General features: G+C 40.5%; 1 protein-coding gene across 1 annotated transcript; it reads right to left on the minus strand.

Moving 5' to 3' along the window:
• Nucleotides 1-873: 873 nt before the first annotated feature.
• On the minus strand, nt 874-6,405 carry LOC127333752 (probable (S)-ureidoglycine aminohydrolase). The gene is made up of 12 exons (XM_051360185.1): nt 6,033-6,405; nt 4,988-5,075; nt 4,829-4,905; nt 4,435-4,474; nt 3,906-3,972; nt 3,261-3,346; nt 2,852-2,933; nt 2,455-2,511; nt 1,979-2,017; nt 1,726-1,796; nt 1,304-1,357; nt 874-1,221 (listed from the first exon to the last, which is right to left on the minus strand). Exons 1-12 carry the CDS (start codon nt 6,403-6,405, stop codon nt 1,149-1,151), a joined length of 1,107 nt encoding a protein of 368 aa, XP_051216145.1. The 3' UTR covers nt 874-1,148.
• Between the last annotated feature and the right edge of the window lie 13,006 nt (nt 6,406-19,411).

Raw genomic sequence — 19,411 nt, forward strand, 5'->3', positions numbered from 1 at the left:
TATCAGCATCCTTTTGCCTCTCTGCCCTTGCATCGTTACCTTGAGTTGTTTGTCACCCATGGCAGATATTTGCTTGGTTCAAGGTTTATTTTAAACTAAAGGAAAGTTCTAGAAACAAAAACAAACTTTCACTATAATTCAAGGACCAAAACTGGCCTTTGACAAATCATCCTTTTAACTCCAAGTTTTTCTTTTACTTTTTTACTGCAGTACTCGAAATTACTGTAGCATAAAACATCCACCTGTCCATGCCAACTTGAAATCATCTAAGGCAAATAATTTAATTTTTTAAATGAATGATCACCCTTTCATAATAATGGTCCGCAACAACAACACTAGCTCTCCGATGAATCCCCACGCAGATCAGTTCTGATGCTAATTTGGCATGATAAGGTAGCCTAGTAATGAAGTAACATGATCAATTGCGTTTGGTTATCCAAGTACTAGCATTTCCTTTTTTGGGAAAGGTTCGTTCTTTTGCATTATTACCTTTTCAAAAAAGGAAGAAGGCAACGTAGACAAGCACAAACATATATTCTCCTCCAACTTGCATTTCCTTTTTTTTTAGTTCAGGGTACATTAACAATCATGAGCCTGCTTTATAAATTATAACTCCTTATACTCTATAAGTATCATGAATACCTCATTAAAACTATTTACAGAAAAACTTATCTACCAGCTTAATTTCTGAAGCAATATGCAAAATGACCTACATGTCTCACTAAGGATAATAAAAATAAATCGGAACCCAAATCGAGTCGAAAATTAAGGATTTGAACTCAGCATAAGGGAGTTCGTGCATCACTGTACCACCGGAGTGCACAATAATTTAACTTCTGTTTTGTGATCACCACTGCCTGTGGCATGAAGAAGGAAAAGGTAACCACACACGCATTTAAATTATTTTAGGGTTTAACCAGTTGAGATTACAGGTCATATCGTCCTCTAGCCACAAATGGGCAGCCATGAACATTAGAATTTCAAGTTCCAATTTAGCTTCATTTTTTTACATTGATTCACTCTGGAGTCTGAGCAATGCGCCTGCGCCAGCAAGCAATTGGGGCAGTGCCTTCTAGAGGAACTCTTCATAGCTGTGACAGCTCTCTATGGTGAGTTATCGCCATCCATGAAGAGTGATTTTGCCTTGCTCATATCAGTGGATTCCTATTGACATCTTTGTACAGCAAGTACCTAGACTTGGTTTTACCAAGAGCAGCATACCTGGAACAGCAAGGCAACAGCCATGAGCTGCCTACACAATCCAAGTCCCTCAATGATAAAAACAAAGTCCGCAGACACTAACCACTGAGGCACAAATGGCGCCATCCAAATAGTATCACCTGCTTGCACCGGATACCTGTTTCATCAATGCAAAATAGTCTATAGTGGGACATAGAACATTGTGGAGTATATATGCCACTAGCAAATAGCAGGTGAAGTTACACTTTCAGATTAAAAAAAATGAATGCATGCTTCAGAATAGCGTTGCAACTGTAAGTCAAACATATGCCAAAATGGGAAGGACAACGGATGGAAGAAACACAAAATGAAGCATAGTAATACATGGTAGATTATGCATATAAAAAATGCAATAGATTAAAAGTTCTGTCAGTAAGGTGGAGCAAGTGGTAATGACTATTGTATCACACACCTAATAAATCACACTCAAGATATGCTCAATCTCCAGACCTAAAAGAAACAAAATGTTTTAGATTGTGTCCTTACCAGCTGTCTCCCAATCGATATATTCCCTGTCCCTCTAAAAGCAGCAGACCATGTTGATTGTAATGAACCTCCTAGCAGAATCAAATCGAAAAAGAAGACAGAACTTCAGAATAGGATTGGCATCTACTGCCATGAATGTATGCATAAAAAAATAGAAGTTTTAGATTTGTAAAATGGAATATGATCAAAGTTCACCCCGTGATAATAGTCATTATGAAAAATATCATAATACACACACAAATATTGTACAGACCTTCACATTGAGATACTCGCCTGGCTGAAAGTCCATTATCTGCAAGAGAGGGAGAAGGGTATCAAAAAGTTATTCTTCAATCAACATTCCTAAACAGACACTTATAATCTAAATGAACAGCTCCGGGCTATATGCTCTTGGGCCCACAACACCATACCTAGAAACATGCCATCAATATAACGAACTCTGAGTTGTATGGTATAATTTGCAAGATTGTTACTTGTGCCCTATAATAAGATTCACACAGCACAAAACCTTTTCCAATACAAATGCTCGAACGCACAACATATTTCTTTGTTCCGTTAAAATCATTGGCTAAAACTCAAATGGCTCTCCTTTTCTGTGAGGGATAATGATGATTAACTCGAAGTGGCTAAGAAGAATTTTTTTAAAAAAATACAATGCTTGGTTGGCTGAAACTCAACATTGGGCCGAACAATATGTTAATCAATTTAATCAGCGATAATCGAACTTACATGAATATTGAAGTCATAAGGTAGAGAAGTGGGTAGCAGCTTCCTCAGTTCAAATACCTGGTGAAAAAAACAAGAGGCAAAGGATTTCATGTCAGCACAGAAAACAGGAAGTCTTAACAGGGGAAAAAAGCAACAAACGGCTGTATGGACGTCCAAAGCTGGCAAGGTGTCCAGACTATATGGCAAAGATGATCAGGAAAAAAACAAATAGTGAGCGAAAGCAAGCCAGATGTCAGTATGTATCCTGGTTCCAAATACAATTAAGTTTGCTGATTTGTGCTTCCTTTCACATGGTATATGGAAAAATGCCCGATAAATGGCAGGCAATCCAAGTTACTTAGGTGCCTAGAGATTGTAGGAAAGATGATCCAAAGAAAAAAGCACAGCAACATTGTACCTCTCCCGGGGTTTCAAGAAGGGCCTGCTTATCTGTTGAACCAACAATTAGATCAGGATGGTAATCCCCAATGGCTGTGTACCTAAAGGGACATAATTGATATAGAGCTTGATATTGCTTGAATTACAAAAATAACAACAAAAAGCAAAGCATTAGCTGGAAAAACGTGTGTACAGTTGTACATGAGTTACACAAATAATGTTCAGAATAAAAAGGAAAAAAAGGGGAATGGTGATCATAATGATTGATTAAAGATTGATCCGTTTCTACCATGTAACTTAATTCAATCATGGAGAATTAAAACACACATAACTGACAGATGAAGACCAACAAGATCAATGCAGCTAGGTCTAAAATAAATGGTAAATACACATCAAATTTGTAAAGCAGTGGCAGATAACTACTGTACCTCCTCTCAAAGATAACCAGGGTGCTTGGTTCATCTGATGTCATAGAGTGCTTCATGTTTGCAGGAAGATAGGCATAAGAGTCTACCTGCAATCATCATCAAAACATTTATCAAACCAAACTATCCAGGTTAAGATTTACTTCTCAAAAGTCCCCCGCAAAAAAAATGCTTCTCAAAAGTTGGTAAACAAAGACAGCAGTGAAAAAACATTAAAAAACTCCATTCTTTCAGGAAAAACTTATATGCCATTGGATAGTTCCCAAGAACCATTATCCGCAGTGCATGCTATGGCAATAGTAACAACAAAACCAAGACTAGAACACTAGATAGATCCAGAAATATGATCTCCACTGGAGTAGCATTATCTTACAAGATCACAATCTGCAATGATTGTATATCTGCGAATGATGAGGCCAAATATAAATCTTAGTAACAAGTATAAAGAATCTCAAAGGACTGGGTTTTAGTCTGACTTTAAACAGACTGATGTAGGAAGAAATGGATAACTGAATCCAAAGAAATTCCTTATGAATGCATCAAGTTGGAAGCAGTGGTTTTTAAAATAACCTAATGCTTATAAATAAATACATGATTAATCTTGTTAAACATTCACAAAAAACAAGCACCAATTTCATGTAATCTTACCAACAGAGAGTGGGATCTTTCGCTCTCAAGAGACAGTGCAATGCTGCCTTGAAGTACAAAAATAAGCCTGGAAATACAGTGGGAGCACTAGAAATCTCAGTTAAGGGAGTGGTGCTAATTCCAAGTCAGGCCAAGAAAAGGGAGCTGACAAGTGCATTACTTCATCCATTTATGGGCACAGTTAATCTACCGACTTCTCCGATATTGAACTCTACCTGTTAATCTTTTTTTATAACATGTTGTTCATAACAACAAAAACATGAACATAGGGTAGTACATTCAAAAAAATAATCAAAAGATACCAGTTTTTTGCCACAAAACATCTATACTGTTCGTCAAATATTAGAAATTCATCTGTTGAAATACATGTGGCCTTGTAAAGATCAATGAAAGAGGGTACCTAACTAGATTCGCATTAAGATGCACCATTAGTTACCTAAGATTAGGGTATATCCATTTCTTACACTCTCTGAAAACGGTTATATGCCAAGCATGCATGAGCATTTAACTAGTGAATTAAGCATTGCACCTTTCAACATCTTTCGGTGGTAGGGCTGATTTTGATCCATCTGCATAACACAACAATCAACTTATTTAGGTCTTTTGCCAACAAATTAGTAAGTTTCAGCAGAAGTAAATATGACATGTGAATATGTGATGATGTAGAACAAAAAAGAGAGTTTTAACTTAAGAGCTACCGAGCTTGTCATTTTGGCCCAACAATGTGATGGTACAGATTATGCACAAAAGTTGCCCATGCTAAAAAGAAATACTAGATCCAATGAATAAACATCTTGTCATCCATCTTGATCAGTTAACAACTATACTAACTAGTATTTTCTCATATGAGTTGATATATGCGGTTACATATGACAATACCCTTCCTTGTAACCACATGAGAGTAAACGGGAGAAATACCATACCTTGCATGTTTGCCAAGTACATAGTGAAGTGTGCCCCAAGGGCTGGACTAATCAAATATGCTCCTAGCGTGTTGGTCCTAAAGATATTAGATGAATGATAAATATAGCTGCATAACATCCATAGAAATTAGAAAGTATGCGGGATAAGCAGAGCCGTACCAATCAGGCAAAGGACTGAATACATGGCTTTCTGGTGTTATTAAAGCATGATCCTTTTTGTAGACACTACGTGTGAAGCCAGGTAAATCTGGAGATCCATAAAAATAACAAAATTAGCACGAACTGGACAAATAAAAGCATCCATCTCTATTAAAATAAAAGCATAGCTTAATAGCAAATGATTAAACTCTCAAAGCTTTTAAGACTATGCATGCAGACATAAGCATAAATTGGTATAGAATTCTTAGTAAGAGTGTCATAGGAGTATATGGCTATCTAAATTTATAATCTCGAGGGCATTCTAATCCATTTTAAGTAGAAAAGATATGAAGTAGAGAGCTTGCAGTGCAGATGATACCATTGTAGTCCTAGTCCAATACGAGTGGATGACAAAAACCAATATTTCGTGAGCAATCGAGCACAATCAATACCTCATATACAGCTCAAGTCTCATTCACACCAAAACTCCCTCTAGCAACAACAGGATCTTGTAACATCAGGAATATTCCAAAGGTGTCCTGGTTTTCCTCAATTATCCACCCATGCTACACTCACCCCCACCATTTGATGTACAATTACATCAACGGGACTAACAAAGTCATAAAACCACCACTAAACTGCAATCCCGTTCCAGCATCCACTGGAAAAGCCTGCATGGTCTAAAAATGTAGGAAAATATTGGTTCCTACGGCATCATGGAATGACATCATACAGTTCTTGATATTGCTAAGAATCAAACATGCTTCTAATTTCCTTGGGTATATACTACCTAGTCAGTATGCATTTTTTTTGTAACCTTTTTGTGTGGCCCAATATGGGCCATCAGTATCGATGTTGTTCATCATTTTAAATTGGGGCGTGCCATTTCCCCCTAACTCGTTAGTTTTGCTTTCGCGCTAATTCTATCAGTGGCCGTCTACATCTGGTTTTTAGAAAATAACAACAGCATTTCTGACGGCCACAGACATCCTAAAATCAGCAAGCCAACCCACGCAGGAGATGAGACGGCGGGTCCTAGTGCGACCGTGTAGAGAGGTAGGTATACCTTGCAGGTGCACGGGCGAGAGGGTGGGGTTGGTGACCTTCCAGTAGAGCGGAGGCCCCTGGGAGCAATCGCTGGACGGTTCCGCCGAGCAGAACCCCTCACCGGCGCCTGCGGCCGCCGCGCCTGCGAGGGAAGCGAGCGGCACGAGCGCAAGCGCGAGCAGGGAGAGATGGTGGCCTGCGGGGAGCATCTCGCACAGCACGGGGTGGCGTGGCGTGAGGCCGCGAGGTTTTCGGACTGGGACTTGGGAGAGGGAGGAGGGGACGGCGACGGCGGAGGAAGGCCCGTCGCGAGTGGAGTGGAGTGGAGCGGGTGATGTGATGAGCCTGAGCGCACCCGTGTGTGTGTGGGTTGGTGGTGGACTGTGGTTCATTCGCGGGCCCCATGGCGATGACTCGGATTCCACGAGGCCTTTTTGCTTCCGAGCTCTCTTGGGCCATCAAAAGGGAAAACTTTTTTTGAGAACTAAAATGAAAAACTTTGTATACTGTTTTTTCAGACACCAAACAGATAACTTTTCTTTTGAACTGCGGACTAGAGATGATTTTATTACATTTGGATCATTTATCAAACTGTTAGTTTTTTTATTTTTGATTTGCGGAGATTTCTTCCTAGTTCCATTACAATGACAAAACCACGGAGTTCAGGAGAAACTAATACAAGCCTCCAACTAAGAATAGAGGTGAGACCAAGCGTTTTCACCAAAAGTTTATCATAATAATTCTATGTAACACGGACCACCAAAAGATTTTTTCAAGCGTGCACCACCGAGATTCACGTGTCTTCAGATGGAACAGCTGCCTCGCATCACCACATGGATCGACGAACTCTCCTCCGGTTGATCATTGAGAAATAGGATAGTGAGACCCGGCCGCCGGGAGATCCTCCCTCCAATGATGTTATCCAGGTGGAGAATCACCCAAAATCAGTGCAACTCAGTTGGGCATCAGTACAAACCGCTTCTTCGGATTGGCGCTCAACCCATCAGGAACGGACCACATTTTCCCCTCCCAATCTTTAAAGTGGGCTTCCCAATTTCGGAGATATGATAGGATCCGGTGGCACATATGTTCCATATTTATCATGGTAGAACGGTTTAAACTATACTGTTTTTAGTATTCCACCCTGCCCCACAAAGGATAGCATAAGTAACTACATTAAAATGCAAGGATATTTTGTTACATAACCATTTAGAAGCAATAGATTCAGAGTCAGTGGCATTTATTATTGGAGATATTAACAATTTTCCTCATGATTTAATCCATGAAAACAATAGGTAAAACATGACTAAAAAGGTTGAAATTAAACAAGTCATGCAAATCACCATAGAGTAGAAAAACAACAAGTCTAAAGGGATTGCTAATAGCAATATGTTAGGCAACAACAAGCCTAAACATATTGCTAGGAAATGGAATTGAAGCATCATCTCTGAAGAGGTCATTGATGTCGGGGAAGAAGTCATTGTTTGGGAAGTAGTCGCCAGCGTCCATGTCGACGTCCGTGATGAAGAAGCCAACAGTCGTGCTAGAGCTCTCCCCAAAACCTTATCACCTCACTCCCGTACAAGATCACAAGACACGGAGTTCTGGAGGCGTGCTGTCTCGTCCAACGTGGCAGACGGGATGGGGAGGTATTGAGCATCGGCGTTGTGATTTGGAAATGAATGGTACACACATAGAAATTGTGGCATTGTGTATTGTGCCTGTCTCTGAAGAGGAGCGACCTCTCTTATATACAAAGAAGAGGAGGCAAAAAGCAACAATGGGAGGAGAAATGGGGAGTTGGAAGGTGTACCGAACATGCGGCCACTGAAGACAAACATTCTTTGTATTCATTTTCAACTACAGAAAAACGTTACAACTTCTGTCGAACCCTTCAAATTCCATTCATGCATGACAAAAAGAATTCTTGGCTCCCCAAGCCATGGCGCACGTGGCGAGGAGGGTGGTAGAGGAGGATGAGTGTGCACAAGAGTCATGCTCATACAACAAGTGGAACAACTCCCCTTATAAGGAGGTCCAACTCTCTCTAAACTAGCAGTGTGAGGCAAAAAAAAATATCCCACCTCTTACCATTCATGAATGGGCCGACTGGCCTTTGTGATTTTTAGGAATTGTGGATTAATTTACATTGGCTGAGCCTATGTTAGGCAAAAATTCCAACAATCTCCCACTAGATCCCAAAGTCACATACAGTTTGAGTTTGCCTTTGGTTTCAGAACATTTTCTTATATACTGGTATTATAGTGGAGACTATTAAGTTAAACTTCCACATATAGCTCTATGTTACACTAGATTGCTACTTAAACTCTGGACTAGGTCTTGAACTGCAAGTCTTATACCAATCTAGCTTTACACAAAAAGCCTCGACCGATAATAGGTTCTCGTAGGGCTTCCTCAGGGCTGCCCTTTCACGAGTTTGCGGTAGAGAACACCCAACTCTCATAGACTGCAATGTTTAACAGCCGGACTCATATTGGTGTGTTCTTCAATACATGAGGAACATCATCTCTTCTTAAATAAGCCATTCAGAACCCATTAAGATAAAATCAGCGTACCGTACAAATTAAGAAAACACTACATCTTCAGAGAGTGGTATTATACAAAATTAAGATACTCTCTTCTCATGTGACCAACAACTTGTCTCGCAGTTCTAATTTACGGGAATTATGATCACATAGAGTGGGCTCATACCCATCTCATTCGATGTATTATCTATCACATTACATGATAGACCCTTTGTGTAGGATCTACCAAATTTCTAGGTGTATGGATATAATCCAATGCAATAACTCCATAGTTTCTCTTTTTTAAGACAGATTTTAGCCTCATATTCACGTACATTGGTGACTTCATATTATCCTTAGAACTATTTGCCTTGATGATCAAAATTTAATTATCACGGTTCATTGGAATATCAGGTATTGGTTTTTCAACCACGAGTTCATCAGGAGCTCACGAAGCCACTCTGCTTCATCAGTGGCATTGTCTAATGTTGTGTGTTCTGCTTTCATTGTTGAACTCGTTAACATGGTCTGCTTGCAAGACTTCCAAGAAGTAATGCATCCAACCAAGTGTAAATACATATCCATTAATGGCCTTAATTGACACAATTTTAGCTAAATAGGCATGTATCTATACATTTAAAACGAGTCTAGATACCTACATATATAGATAAAGTTGAATCAATTAATTTCGAACAAAGGAGGTATATAGAAACATAAGTCATTTCATAAAGTATCTTTGATACTCGAGTTATATCTATGGGACTCATAGTTTTTGATATAGAGTTAAAAAAAATGACCCCCTCGTGGCTTGGGCTCCATTTGGGTTCCGCTGAGCACTGATGTCTACGCACGCTTCTTTTCCTGTAGACAATGTTGGGCCTCCAAGAGCATAGGTTTGTAGAACAGCAACAAGTTTCCCTTAAGCGAATCACCCAAGGTTTATTGAACTCATGGAGGTAGAGGTCAAAGATATCCCTCTCGAGCAACCCTGCAATTACGATACAAGAAGTCTCTTGTATCCCCAACACACCTAATACACTTGTCAGATGTATAGGTGCACTAGTTCGGCGAAGAGATAGTGAAATACAAGTAATATGGATGATTGTAAGTAGTAATTGTAATCTGAAATAAAGATGGCAGCAAGCAAACATGTAACAGAACTTGTTGGAAACGGTGTTTCAATGCTTAGAAACAAGGCCTGGGGATCATACTTTCACTAGTGGACACTCTCAACAATGTTATCATAAAGGAATATAAATATAAGCACTTCACTATGCTATTCTGAATTACTCTCTCGCAGGATAACGAACACTAATTCACCGTGTAGGGCTGCAAAAGCAAACCTTAAAGATGTATTCCCAAGTACTAATAAACACCTCACGCTGTCACTGTGAGCATTCATAGGAGGTACTAACACACCACAATTTCATAGAGACATCCAACTCAAATCATAACCCAGTGAACAAGTATTCTGTGAAATATAGCCTAAGAGACCCACACGGTGCACACATTGTCACCTTTACACACGTGGGACAAGGAGTCTCCGGAGATCACATAAGTAAAATCCACTTGAATAGCATAACGACATCTAGATTACAAAGCTAATCATATGGATCTCAACCATGTAAGGCAGCTCATGAGATCATTGTATTGAAGTGCATGGGAGAGAGATATGAACCACATAGCTACCGGTAGAGCCCTTAGCCTCGAGGGAGAACTACTCCCTCCTCATCATGGGAGACAGCAGCGGCACTGAAGATGACGGTGGTGTCGATGGAGATGCCTTCCGGGGGCAATTCCCCGTCCCGGCGGCGTGCCGGAACAGAGACTTCTGTCCCCCGAATCTTGGCTTCGCGATGGCGGCGGCTCTGGAACTTTTCTCGTATCGTGGCTTATTGGTGTCAAAGTTTTAGGTCACGAGGAGTCTTATAGGCGAAGAGGCGGAGTCGGAGGGGCCCTGGGGGCCCACACAGTAGGGGGGCGCCCCCCCTTGGCCGCGCCGCCTTGTGGGGTGGGGCCCTCCTGACTCCCCTCTGGGCCCTCTTCGGTGCTCTGGAAGCTTCCGTGAAATATAAGATCGTGGGCCTTGATTTCGTCCAATTCCGAGAATATTTCCTTTGTAGGATTTCTGGAACCAAAAACAGCAGAAAACAGGAACTGGCACTTCGGCATCTCGTTAATAGGTTAGTTCCAGAAAATGTATCAAAACGTTATAAAGTGTGAACAAAACATGTAGGTATTGTCATAAAACTAGCATGGAACATAAGAAATTATAGATACGTTTGAGACGTATCAAGCATCCCCAAGCTTAGTTCCTACTCGTCCTCGAGTAGGTAAACGATAACAAGGATAATTTCTGAAGTGACATGCTACTAACATAATCTTGATCATACTATTGTAAAGCATATGAAATGAATGAAGTGATTCAAAGCAATGGTAAAGACAATGACTAAACAACTGAATCATATAGCAAAGACTTTTCATGAATAATACTTTCAAGACAAGCATCAATAAGACTTGCATAAGAGTTAACTCATAAAGCAATAAATTCATAGTAGAAAGCTTTGAAGCAACACAAAGGAAGATATAAGTTTCAGCAGTTGCTTTCAACTTTCAACATACATATCTCATGGATAATTGTCAACACAAAGTAATATAACAAGTGCAATAGGTAAACATGTAAGAATCAATGCACAGTTGACACAAGTGTTTGCTTCTAAGATGGAAGGAAGTAGGTAAACTGACTCAACATAAAGTAAAAGAAAGGCCTGATACGTCTCCAACGTATCGATAATTTCTTATGTTCCATGCTACTTTTATGATGATACTCACATGTTTTATGCATACTTTATGTCATATTTATGCATTTTCTGGCACTAACCTATTAACAAGATGCTGAAGAGCCAGTTGTTGTTTTCTGCTGTTTTTGGTTTCAGAAATCCTAGTAAGGAAATATTCTCGGAATTGGACGAAATCAACGCCCAGGATCTTATTTTTCCACGAAGCTTCCAGAAGTCCGAAAGGGAAACGAAGTGGGGCGACGAGGCGCCCACACAACAGGGCGGCGCGGCCCAGGTGCTGGCCGCGCGGCCCTGGCGTGTGGGACCCTCGTGGCGCCCCCTGACCTACCCTTCCGCCTACATAAGCCTTCATCGATAATAGTTCCAGTACCGAGAGACACGATACGGAAAACCTTCCAGAGTCGCCGCCGCCGCCAATCCCATCTCGGGGGATTCAGGAGATCGCCTCCGGCACCCTGCCGGAGAGGGGAATCATCTCCCGGAGGACTCTTCACCGCCATGGTCGCCTCCGGAGTGATGTGTGAGTAGTTCACCCCTAGACTATGGGTCCATAGCAGTAGCTAGATGGTCGTCTTCTCCTAATTGTGCTATCATTGTTAGATCTTGTGAGCTGCCTAACATGATCAAGATCATCTATTTGTAATGCTACATGTTGCGTTTGTTGGGATCCGATGAATAATGAATACTATGCTATGTTGATTATCAATCTATTATCTATGTGTTGTTTATGATCTTGCATGCTCTCCGTTATTAGTAGAGGCTCTGGCCAAGTCATTACTTGTAACTCCAAGAGGGAGTATTTATGCTCGATAGTGGGTTCATGCCTCCATTAAATGCAGGACGATGTGAGAAAGTTCTAAGGTTGTGGATGTGCTGTTGCCACTAGGGATAAAACATCAATGCTATGTCTAAGGATGTATTTGTTGATTACATTACGCACCATACTTAATGCAATTGTCTGTTGTTTGCAACTTAATACTGGAGGGGGTTCGGATGATAACCTGAAGGTGGACTTTTTAGGCATAGATGCATGCTGGATAGCGGTCTATGTACTTTGTCGTAATGCCCAATTGAATCTCAATACTCATCATAACATGTATGTGCATGTCATGCCCTCTTTATTTGTCAATTGCCCAACTGTAATTTGTTCACCCAACATGCTATTTATCTTATGGGAGAGACACCACTAGTGAACTGTGGACCTCGGTCCATTCTTTTACATCGAATACAATCTACTACAATACTAGCTCTATTGTTCTCTGCAAACAATCATCATCCACACTATACATCTAATCCTTTGTTACAGCAAGCCGGTGAGATTGACAACCTCATTGTCACATTGGGGCAAAGTAATTTGGTTGTGTTGTGCAGGTTCCACGTTGGTGCCGGAATCCCTGGTGTTGCGCCGCACTACACTCCGCCGCCATCAACCTTCAACGTGCTTCTTGGCTCCTACTGGTTCGATAAACCTTGGTTTCTTACTGAGGGAAAACTTGCTGCTATACGCATCACACCTTCCTCTTTGGGTTCCCAACGGACGCGTGCTGTACGCGTATCAAGCTCTTTTTCCGGCGCCGTTGTCGGGGATCTGAAGAAAAGTTACACCACAAAGATCTCTAACTCCCACGTCAACTACACGCCAGCAGCTCTTTTTCTGGTGTCGTTGCCGGGGAGATCAAGACACGCTGCAAGGGGAGTCTCCACCTCCAATCTCTTTACTTTGTTTTTGTCTTGCTTTATTTTTATTTACTACTTTGTTTGCTGCACTAAAACAAAAATACAAAAAAAAAATAGTTGCTAGTTTTACTTTATTTACTATCTTGTTTGCGTTCTCCATATTAAAAACACAAAAAATTAGTTATTAGCATTTACCTTATTTTTGTTACCATGACTAGTCCTGTAGTTGTTACTCTATCACCCGAGGAATCGATCTTCACTTTTAAACAGGGTGGTGAAGAGGGTTTTAAAGAAGCTTGGGCTAGAATTTTTGATTCTTATAATAAAACTGAACCTAAAATGACACTAAGTTTGCTTCTTAGTAATTTTTATTTTGGGCTTATTCTTCGCTATAGATATGCCTTAGATGCTTTAGTGGGAGGAGATTTCCTTCACTGTGATGGGGATCAAGCTTTTAATGCCATAAAAAAATTGGTTGCATCATCTAGCTCCACTAATAATTATGATCCATCCCTTGTTAGTGTTTACAATAGATTGAATACTCTTGAGACATATGTGTCTTGCTTGAAAGAAGGGTATGGTCGGATTCGTGAGCATTTTGATTATGTTCCAATAAACTCTGAACCATCAATGTGGGACCCCACTATTAAAGTTAATATTGATGGTAAAATTTTTGATGCTCGTTGTGATATTATGACTGAATTTTGCCTTATGCCTGAAAATATTTACAAATCTTTGACACTCTGGGGACTTACTGAAGGAGGAGAAGGAATAACTCTCACTGATAACTCTGTTATAATTCCTAAGGGAATAGCTGAAGGAGTATTCACAACCCTTCTTGGAAAAACTGTATCCACTGATTATCTCGTTATTGAATGTGTAGGTACAGGACAAATCACACTTGGAAGATCCCTGCTGAAGCTCTTTGAAGTAACCATAGATGTGGAAAAGGGGACTCTAAAATCCTCCATACCTAGATGCAATCATATATTCCCCAAACCAAAGAGTAAGAAGGGTAGGCGCAGAGCCTTTGGTAAGAATGCCGATGCTTCATCTCTTGATAATACTTGATATACACTTCCTGCGCCTAGCTGAAAGGCGTTAAAGAAAAGCAATTATGGGAGATAACCCATGATTTTACTACAGTACTTTTGTTTTAGGGATTTATATTTTCGTGCCCTCGGGTCGTTAGTTGTACTCAGTTTTCCCCAGCCCCTTAGTTTTTCCTCAGTTTTCCCCAAGCCTATGTCTGAAACCCGCCAGAAGGAGCTCAGACGGAAGGAATCCGTTTATTTGGACGTTCTGTGCTAACGTGTTGCGCCGCATCGTCTGTGGGGCCGCGTCGTGTGGGGCCGTGTCGTGTGGGGCCGCGTCGCGTGGGGCTGGTAGAAAGGGACCGCGTGGGATAGGACGAGAAGCGTTTGGTTGCACGTGAGCAGGAGCTGGGTTTTGTCTCTTGATACGTCTCCGACGTATCGATAATTTCTTATGTTCCATGCCACATTATTGATGTTATCTACATGTTTTATGCACACTTTATGTCATATTCGTGCATTTTCTGGAACTAACCTATTAACAAGATGCCGAAGTGTCAGTTGTTGTTTTCTGCTGTTTTTGGTTTCAGAAATCCTAGTAAGGGAATATTCTCGGAATTGGACGAAATCAACGCCCAGGGTCCTATTTTGCCACGAAGCTTCCAGAAGACCAAAGAGGAGACGAAGTGGGGCCACGAGGGGGCCACACCCTAGGGCGGCGCGGCCCCCCCCTTGGCCGCGCGGCCCTGTGGTGTGGGGCCCTCGTGCCGCCTCCTGACCTGCCCTTTCGCCTACTTAAAGCCTCCGTCGCGAAACCCCCTGTACCGAGAGCCACGATACGGAAAACCTTCCAGAGACGCCGCCGCCGCCGATCCCATCTCGGGGGATCCAGGAGATCGCCTCCGGCACCCTGCCGGAGAGGGGATTCATCTCCCGGAGGACTCTACGCCGCCATGGTCGCCTCCGGAGTGATGTGTGAGTAGTCTACCCCTGGACTATGGGTCCATAGCAGTAGCTAGATGGTTGTCTTCTCCCCATTGTGCTATCATTGTCGGATCTTGTGAGCTGCCTAACATGATCAAGATCATCTATCTGTAATTCTATATGTTGCGTTTGTTGGGATCCGATGAATAGAGAATACTTGTTATGTTGATTATCAAAGTTATGTCTATGTGTTGTTTATGATCTTGCATGCTCTCCGTTACTAGTAGATGCTCTGGCCAAGTAGATGCTTGTAACTCCAAGAGGGAGTATTTATGCTCGATAGTGGGTTCATGCCTGCATTGACACCGGGACGATGTAAAGTTCTAAGGTTGTGTTGTGCTGTTGCCACTAGGGATAAAACATTGATGCTATGTCTAAGGATGTAGTTGTTGATTACATTACGCGCCATACTTAATGCAGTTGTTTGTTGCTTTGCAACTTAATACTGGAGGGGGTTCGGATGATAACCTGAAGGTGGACTTTTTAGGCATAGATGCAGTTGGATGGCGGTCTATGTACTTTGTCGTAATGCCCAATTAAATCTCACTATACTCATCATAATATGTATGTGCATGGTCATGCCCTCTTTATTTGTCAATTTCCCAACTGTAATTTGTTCACCCAACATGCTGTTTATTTTATGGGAGAGACACCTCTAGTGAACTGTGGACCCCGGTCCAATTCTCTATACTGAAATACAATTTACTGCAATACTTGTTCTACTGTTTTCTACAAACAATCATCTTCCACACAATACGGTTAATCCTTTGTTACAGCAAGCCGGTGAGATTGACAACCTCACTGTTTCGTTGGGGCAAAGTACTTTGGTTGTGTTGTGCAGGTTCCACGTTGGCGCCGGAATCCCTGGTGTTGCGCCGCACTACATCCCGCCGCCATCAACCTTCAACGTGCTTCTTGGCTCCTCCTGGTTCGATAAACCTTGGTTTCTTTCTGAGGGAAAACTTGCTGCTGTGCGCATCATACCTTCCTCTTGGGGTTCCCAACGAACGTCTGAGTTACACGCCATCAAGCTCTTTTTCTGGCGCCGTTGCCGGGGAGATCAAGACACGCTGCAAGGGGAGTCTCCACATCCCAATCTCTTTACTTTGTTTTTGTCTTGCTTAGTTTTATTTACTACTTTGTTTGCTGCACTAAATCAAAACACAAAAAAATTAGTTGCTAGTTTTACTTTATTTGCTATCTTGTTTGCTATATCAAAAACACAAAAAAATTAGTTACTTGTTTTACTTTACTTAATATCATGCATGTTTTTATTTCACTAGTTAAGCATAATGGAAAACAACAAAAATATGAGAGATCTTTATGAACTTTATCTTGAATTAGGACATGATGTGTTTGAAGAGAGAATTAAAAAACCCATGGAACTTTATATGCATGCTAATGGGAATGTTATTACTATGAATGCTTTGAACACCATTGTTGCTAATGCTATGGAAAATTCTAAGCTTGGGGAAGCTGGCTTTGATGAGCATGATCTTTTTAGTCCCCCAAGCATTGAGGAGAAAATTTTCTTTTATGATTACAATATGCCTCCTATATATGATGATAGCCACTTTGTTGAATTTGCTCCCACTACAACTAATAAAATTGATTATGCTTATGTGGAGAGTAATAATTTTATGCATGAGACTCATGATAAGAATGCTTTATGTGATAGTTATATTGTTGAGTTTGCTCATGATGCTACTGAAAGTTATTATGAGAGAGGAAAATATGGTTGTAGAAATTTTCATGTTACTAAAACACCTCTCTATGTGCTGAAATTTTTGAAGCTACACTTGTTTTATCTTTCTACGCTTGTTGCATTATGCTTCTTGAACTTGTTTATTTACAAGATTCCTCTTCATAGGAAGCATGTTAGACTTAAATGTGTTTTGAATTTGCCTCTTGATGCTCTCTTTTTCTTCAAATACTATTTCTTGCGAGTGCATCATTAAAACTGCTGAGCCCATCTTAATGGCTATAAAGAAAGAACTTCTTGGGAGATAACCCATGTGTTATTTTGATACAGTACTTTGTTTTATATTTGTGTCTTGGAAGTTGTTTACTACTGTAGCAACCTCTCCTTATCTTAGTTTAGTGTTTTGTTGTGCCAAGTAAAGTCGTTGATAGTAAAGTAAGTACTAGATTTGGATTACTGCGCAGTTCCAGATTTCTTTGCTGTCACGAATCTGGGTCTACCTCCCTGTAGGTAGCTCAGAAAATCAAGCCAATTTACGTGCATGATCCTCAGATATGTACGCAACTTTCATTCAATTTGAGCATTTTCATTTGAGCAAGTCTGGTGGCCTAATAAAATTCGTCAATACGAACTGTTCTGTTTTTGACAGATTCTGCCTTTTATTTTGCATTGCCTCTTTTGTTATGTTGGATGAATTTCTTTGATCCACTAATGTCCAGTAGCTTTATGCAATGTCCAGAAGTGTTAAGAATGATTGTGTCACCTCTGAATATGTTAATTTTTATTGTCGCTAACCCTCTAATGAGTTGTTCTAAGTTTGGTGTGGAGGAAGTTTTCAAGGATCAAGAGAGGAGTATGATGCAACATGATCAAGGAGAGTGAAAGCTCTAAGCTTGGGGATGCCCCGGTGGTTCACCCCTGCATATATCAAGAAGACTCAAGTGTCTAAGCTTGGGGATGCCCAAGGCATCCCCTTCTTCATCGACAACATTATCAGGTTCCTCCCCTGAAACTATATTTTTATTCCACCACATCTTATGTGCTTTGCTTGGAGCGTCGGTTTGTTTTTGTTTTTTGTTTTGTTTGAATAAAATGGATCCTAGCATTCACTTTATGGGAGAGAGACACGCTCCACTGTAGCATATGGACAAGTATGTCCTTAGTTTCTACTCATAGTATTCATGGCGAAGTTTCTTCTTCGTTAAATTGTTATATGGTTAGAATTGGAAAATGATACATGTAGTAATTGCTATAAATGTCTTGGGTAATGTGATACTTGGCAATTGTTGTGCTCATGTTTAAGCTCTTGCATCATATGCTTTACACCCATTAATGAAGAAATACATAAAGCATGCTAAAATTGGTTTGCATATTTGGTTTCTCTAAGGTCTAGATAATTTCTAGTATTGAGTTTGAACAACAAGGAAGACGGTGTAGAGTCTTATAATGTTTACAATATGTCTTTTATGTGAGTTTTGCTGCACCGGTTCATCCTTGTGTTTGTTTCAAATAAGCCTTGCTAGCCTAAACCTTGTATCGAGAGGGAATACTTCTCATGCATCCAAAATACTTGAGCCAACCACTATGCCATTTGTGTCCACCATACCTACCTACTACATGGTATTTTCCGCCATTCCAAAGTAAATTGCTTGAGTGCTACCTTTAAAATTCCATCATTCACCTTTGCAATATATAGCTCATGGGACAAATAGCTTAAAAACTATTGTGGTATTGAATATGTAATTATGCACTTTATCTCTTATTAAGTTGCTTGTTGTGCGATAACCATGTTCACTGGGGGCGCCATCAACTATTATTTGTTGAATTTCATGTGAGTTGCTATGCATGTTCGTCTTGTCTGAAGTAAGAGAGATCTACCACCTTATGGTTAAGCATGCATATTGTTAGAGAAGAACATTGGGCCGCTAACTAAAGCCATGATCCATGGTGGAAGTTTCAGTTTTGGACAAATATCCTCAATCTCATATGAGAAAATTATTAATTGTTGTTACATGCTTATGCATAAAAGAGGAGTCCATTATCTGTTGTCTATGTTGTCCCGGTATGGATGTCTAAGTTGAGAATAATCAATAGCGAGAAATCCAATGCGAGCTTTCTCCTTAGACCTTTGTACAGGCGGCATAGAGGTACCCCTTTGTGACACTTGGTTAAAACATGTGCATTGCGATGATCCGGTAGTCCAAGCTAATTAGGACAAGGTGCGGGCACTATTAGTATACTATGCATGAGGCTTGCAACTTGTAAGATATAATTTACATGATACATATGCTTTATTACTACCGTTGACAAAATTGTTTCATGTTTTCAAAATCAAAGCTCTAGCACAAATATAGCAATCGATGCTTTTCCTCTATGGAGGACCATTCTTTTACTTTCAATGTTGAGTCAGTTCACCTATTTCTCTCCACCTCAAGAAGCAAACACTTGTGTGAACTGTGCATTGATTCCTACATACTTGCATATTGCACTTATTATATTACTCTATGTTGACAATATCCATGAGATATACATGTTACAAGTTGAAAGCAACCGCTGAAACTTAATCTTCCTTTGTCTTGCTTCAATGCTTTTACTTTGAATTATTGCTTTATGAGTTAACTCTTATGCAAGGCTTATTGATGCTTGTCTTGAAGTGCTATTCATGAAAAGTCTTT

Source organism: Lolium perenne, chromosome 2 (genome assembly GCF_019359855.2).
Source record: "Lolium perenne isolate Kyuss_39 chromosome 2, Kyuss_2.0, whole genome shotgun sequence".
NCBI lineage: Eukaryota > Viridiplantae > Streptophyta > Magnoliopsida > Poales > Poaceae > Lolium > Lolium perenne.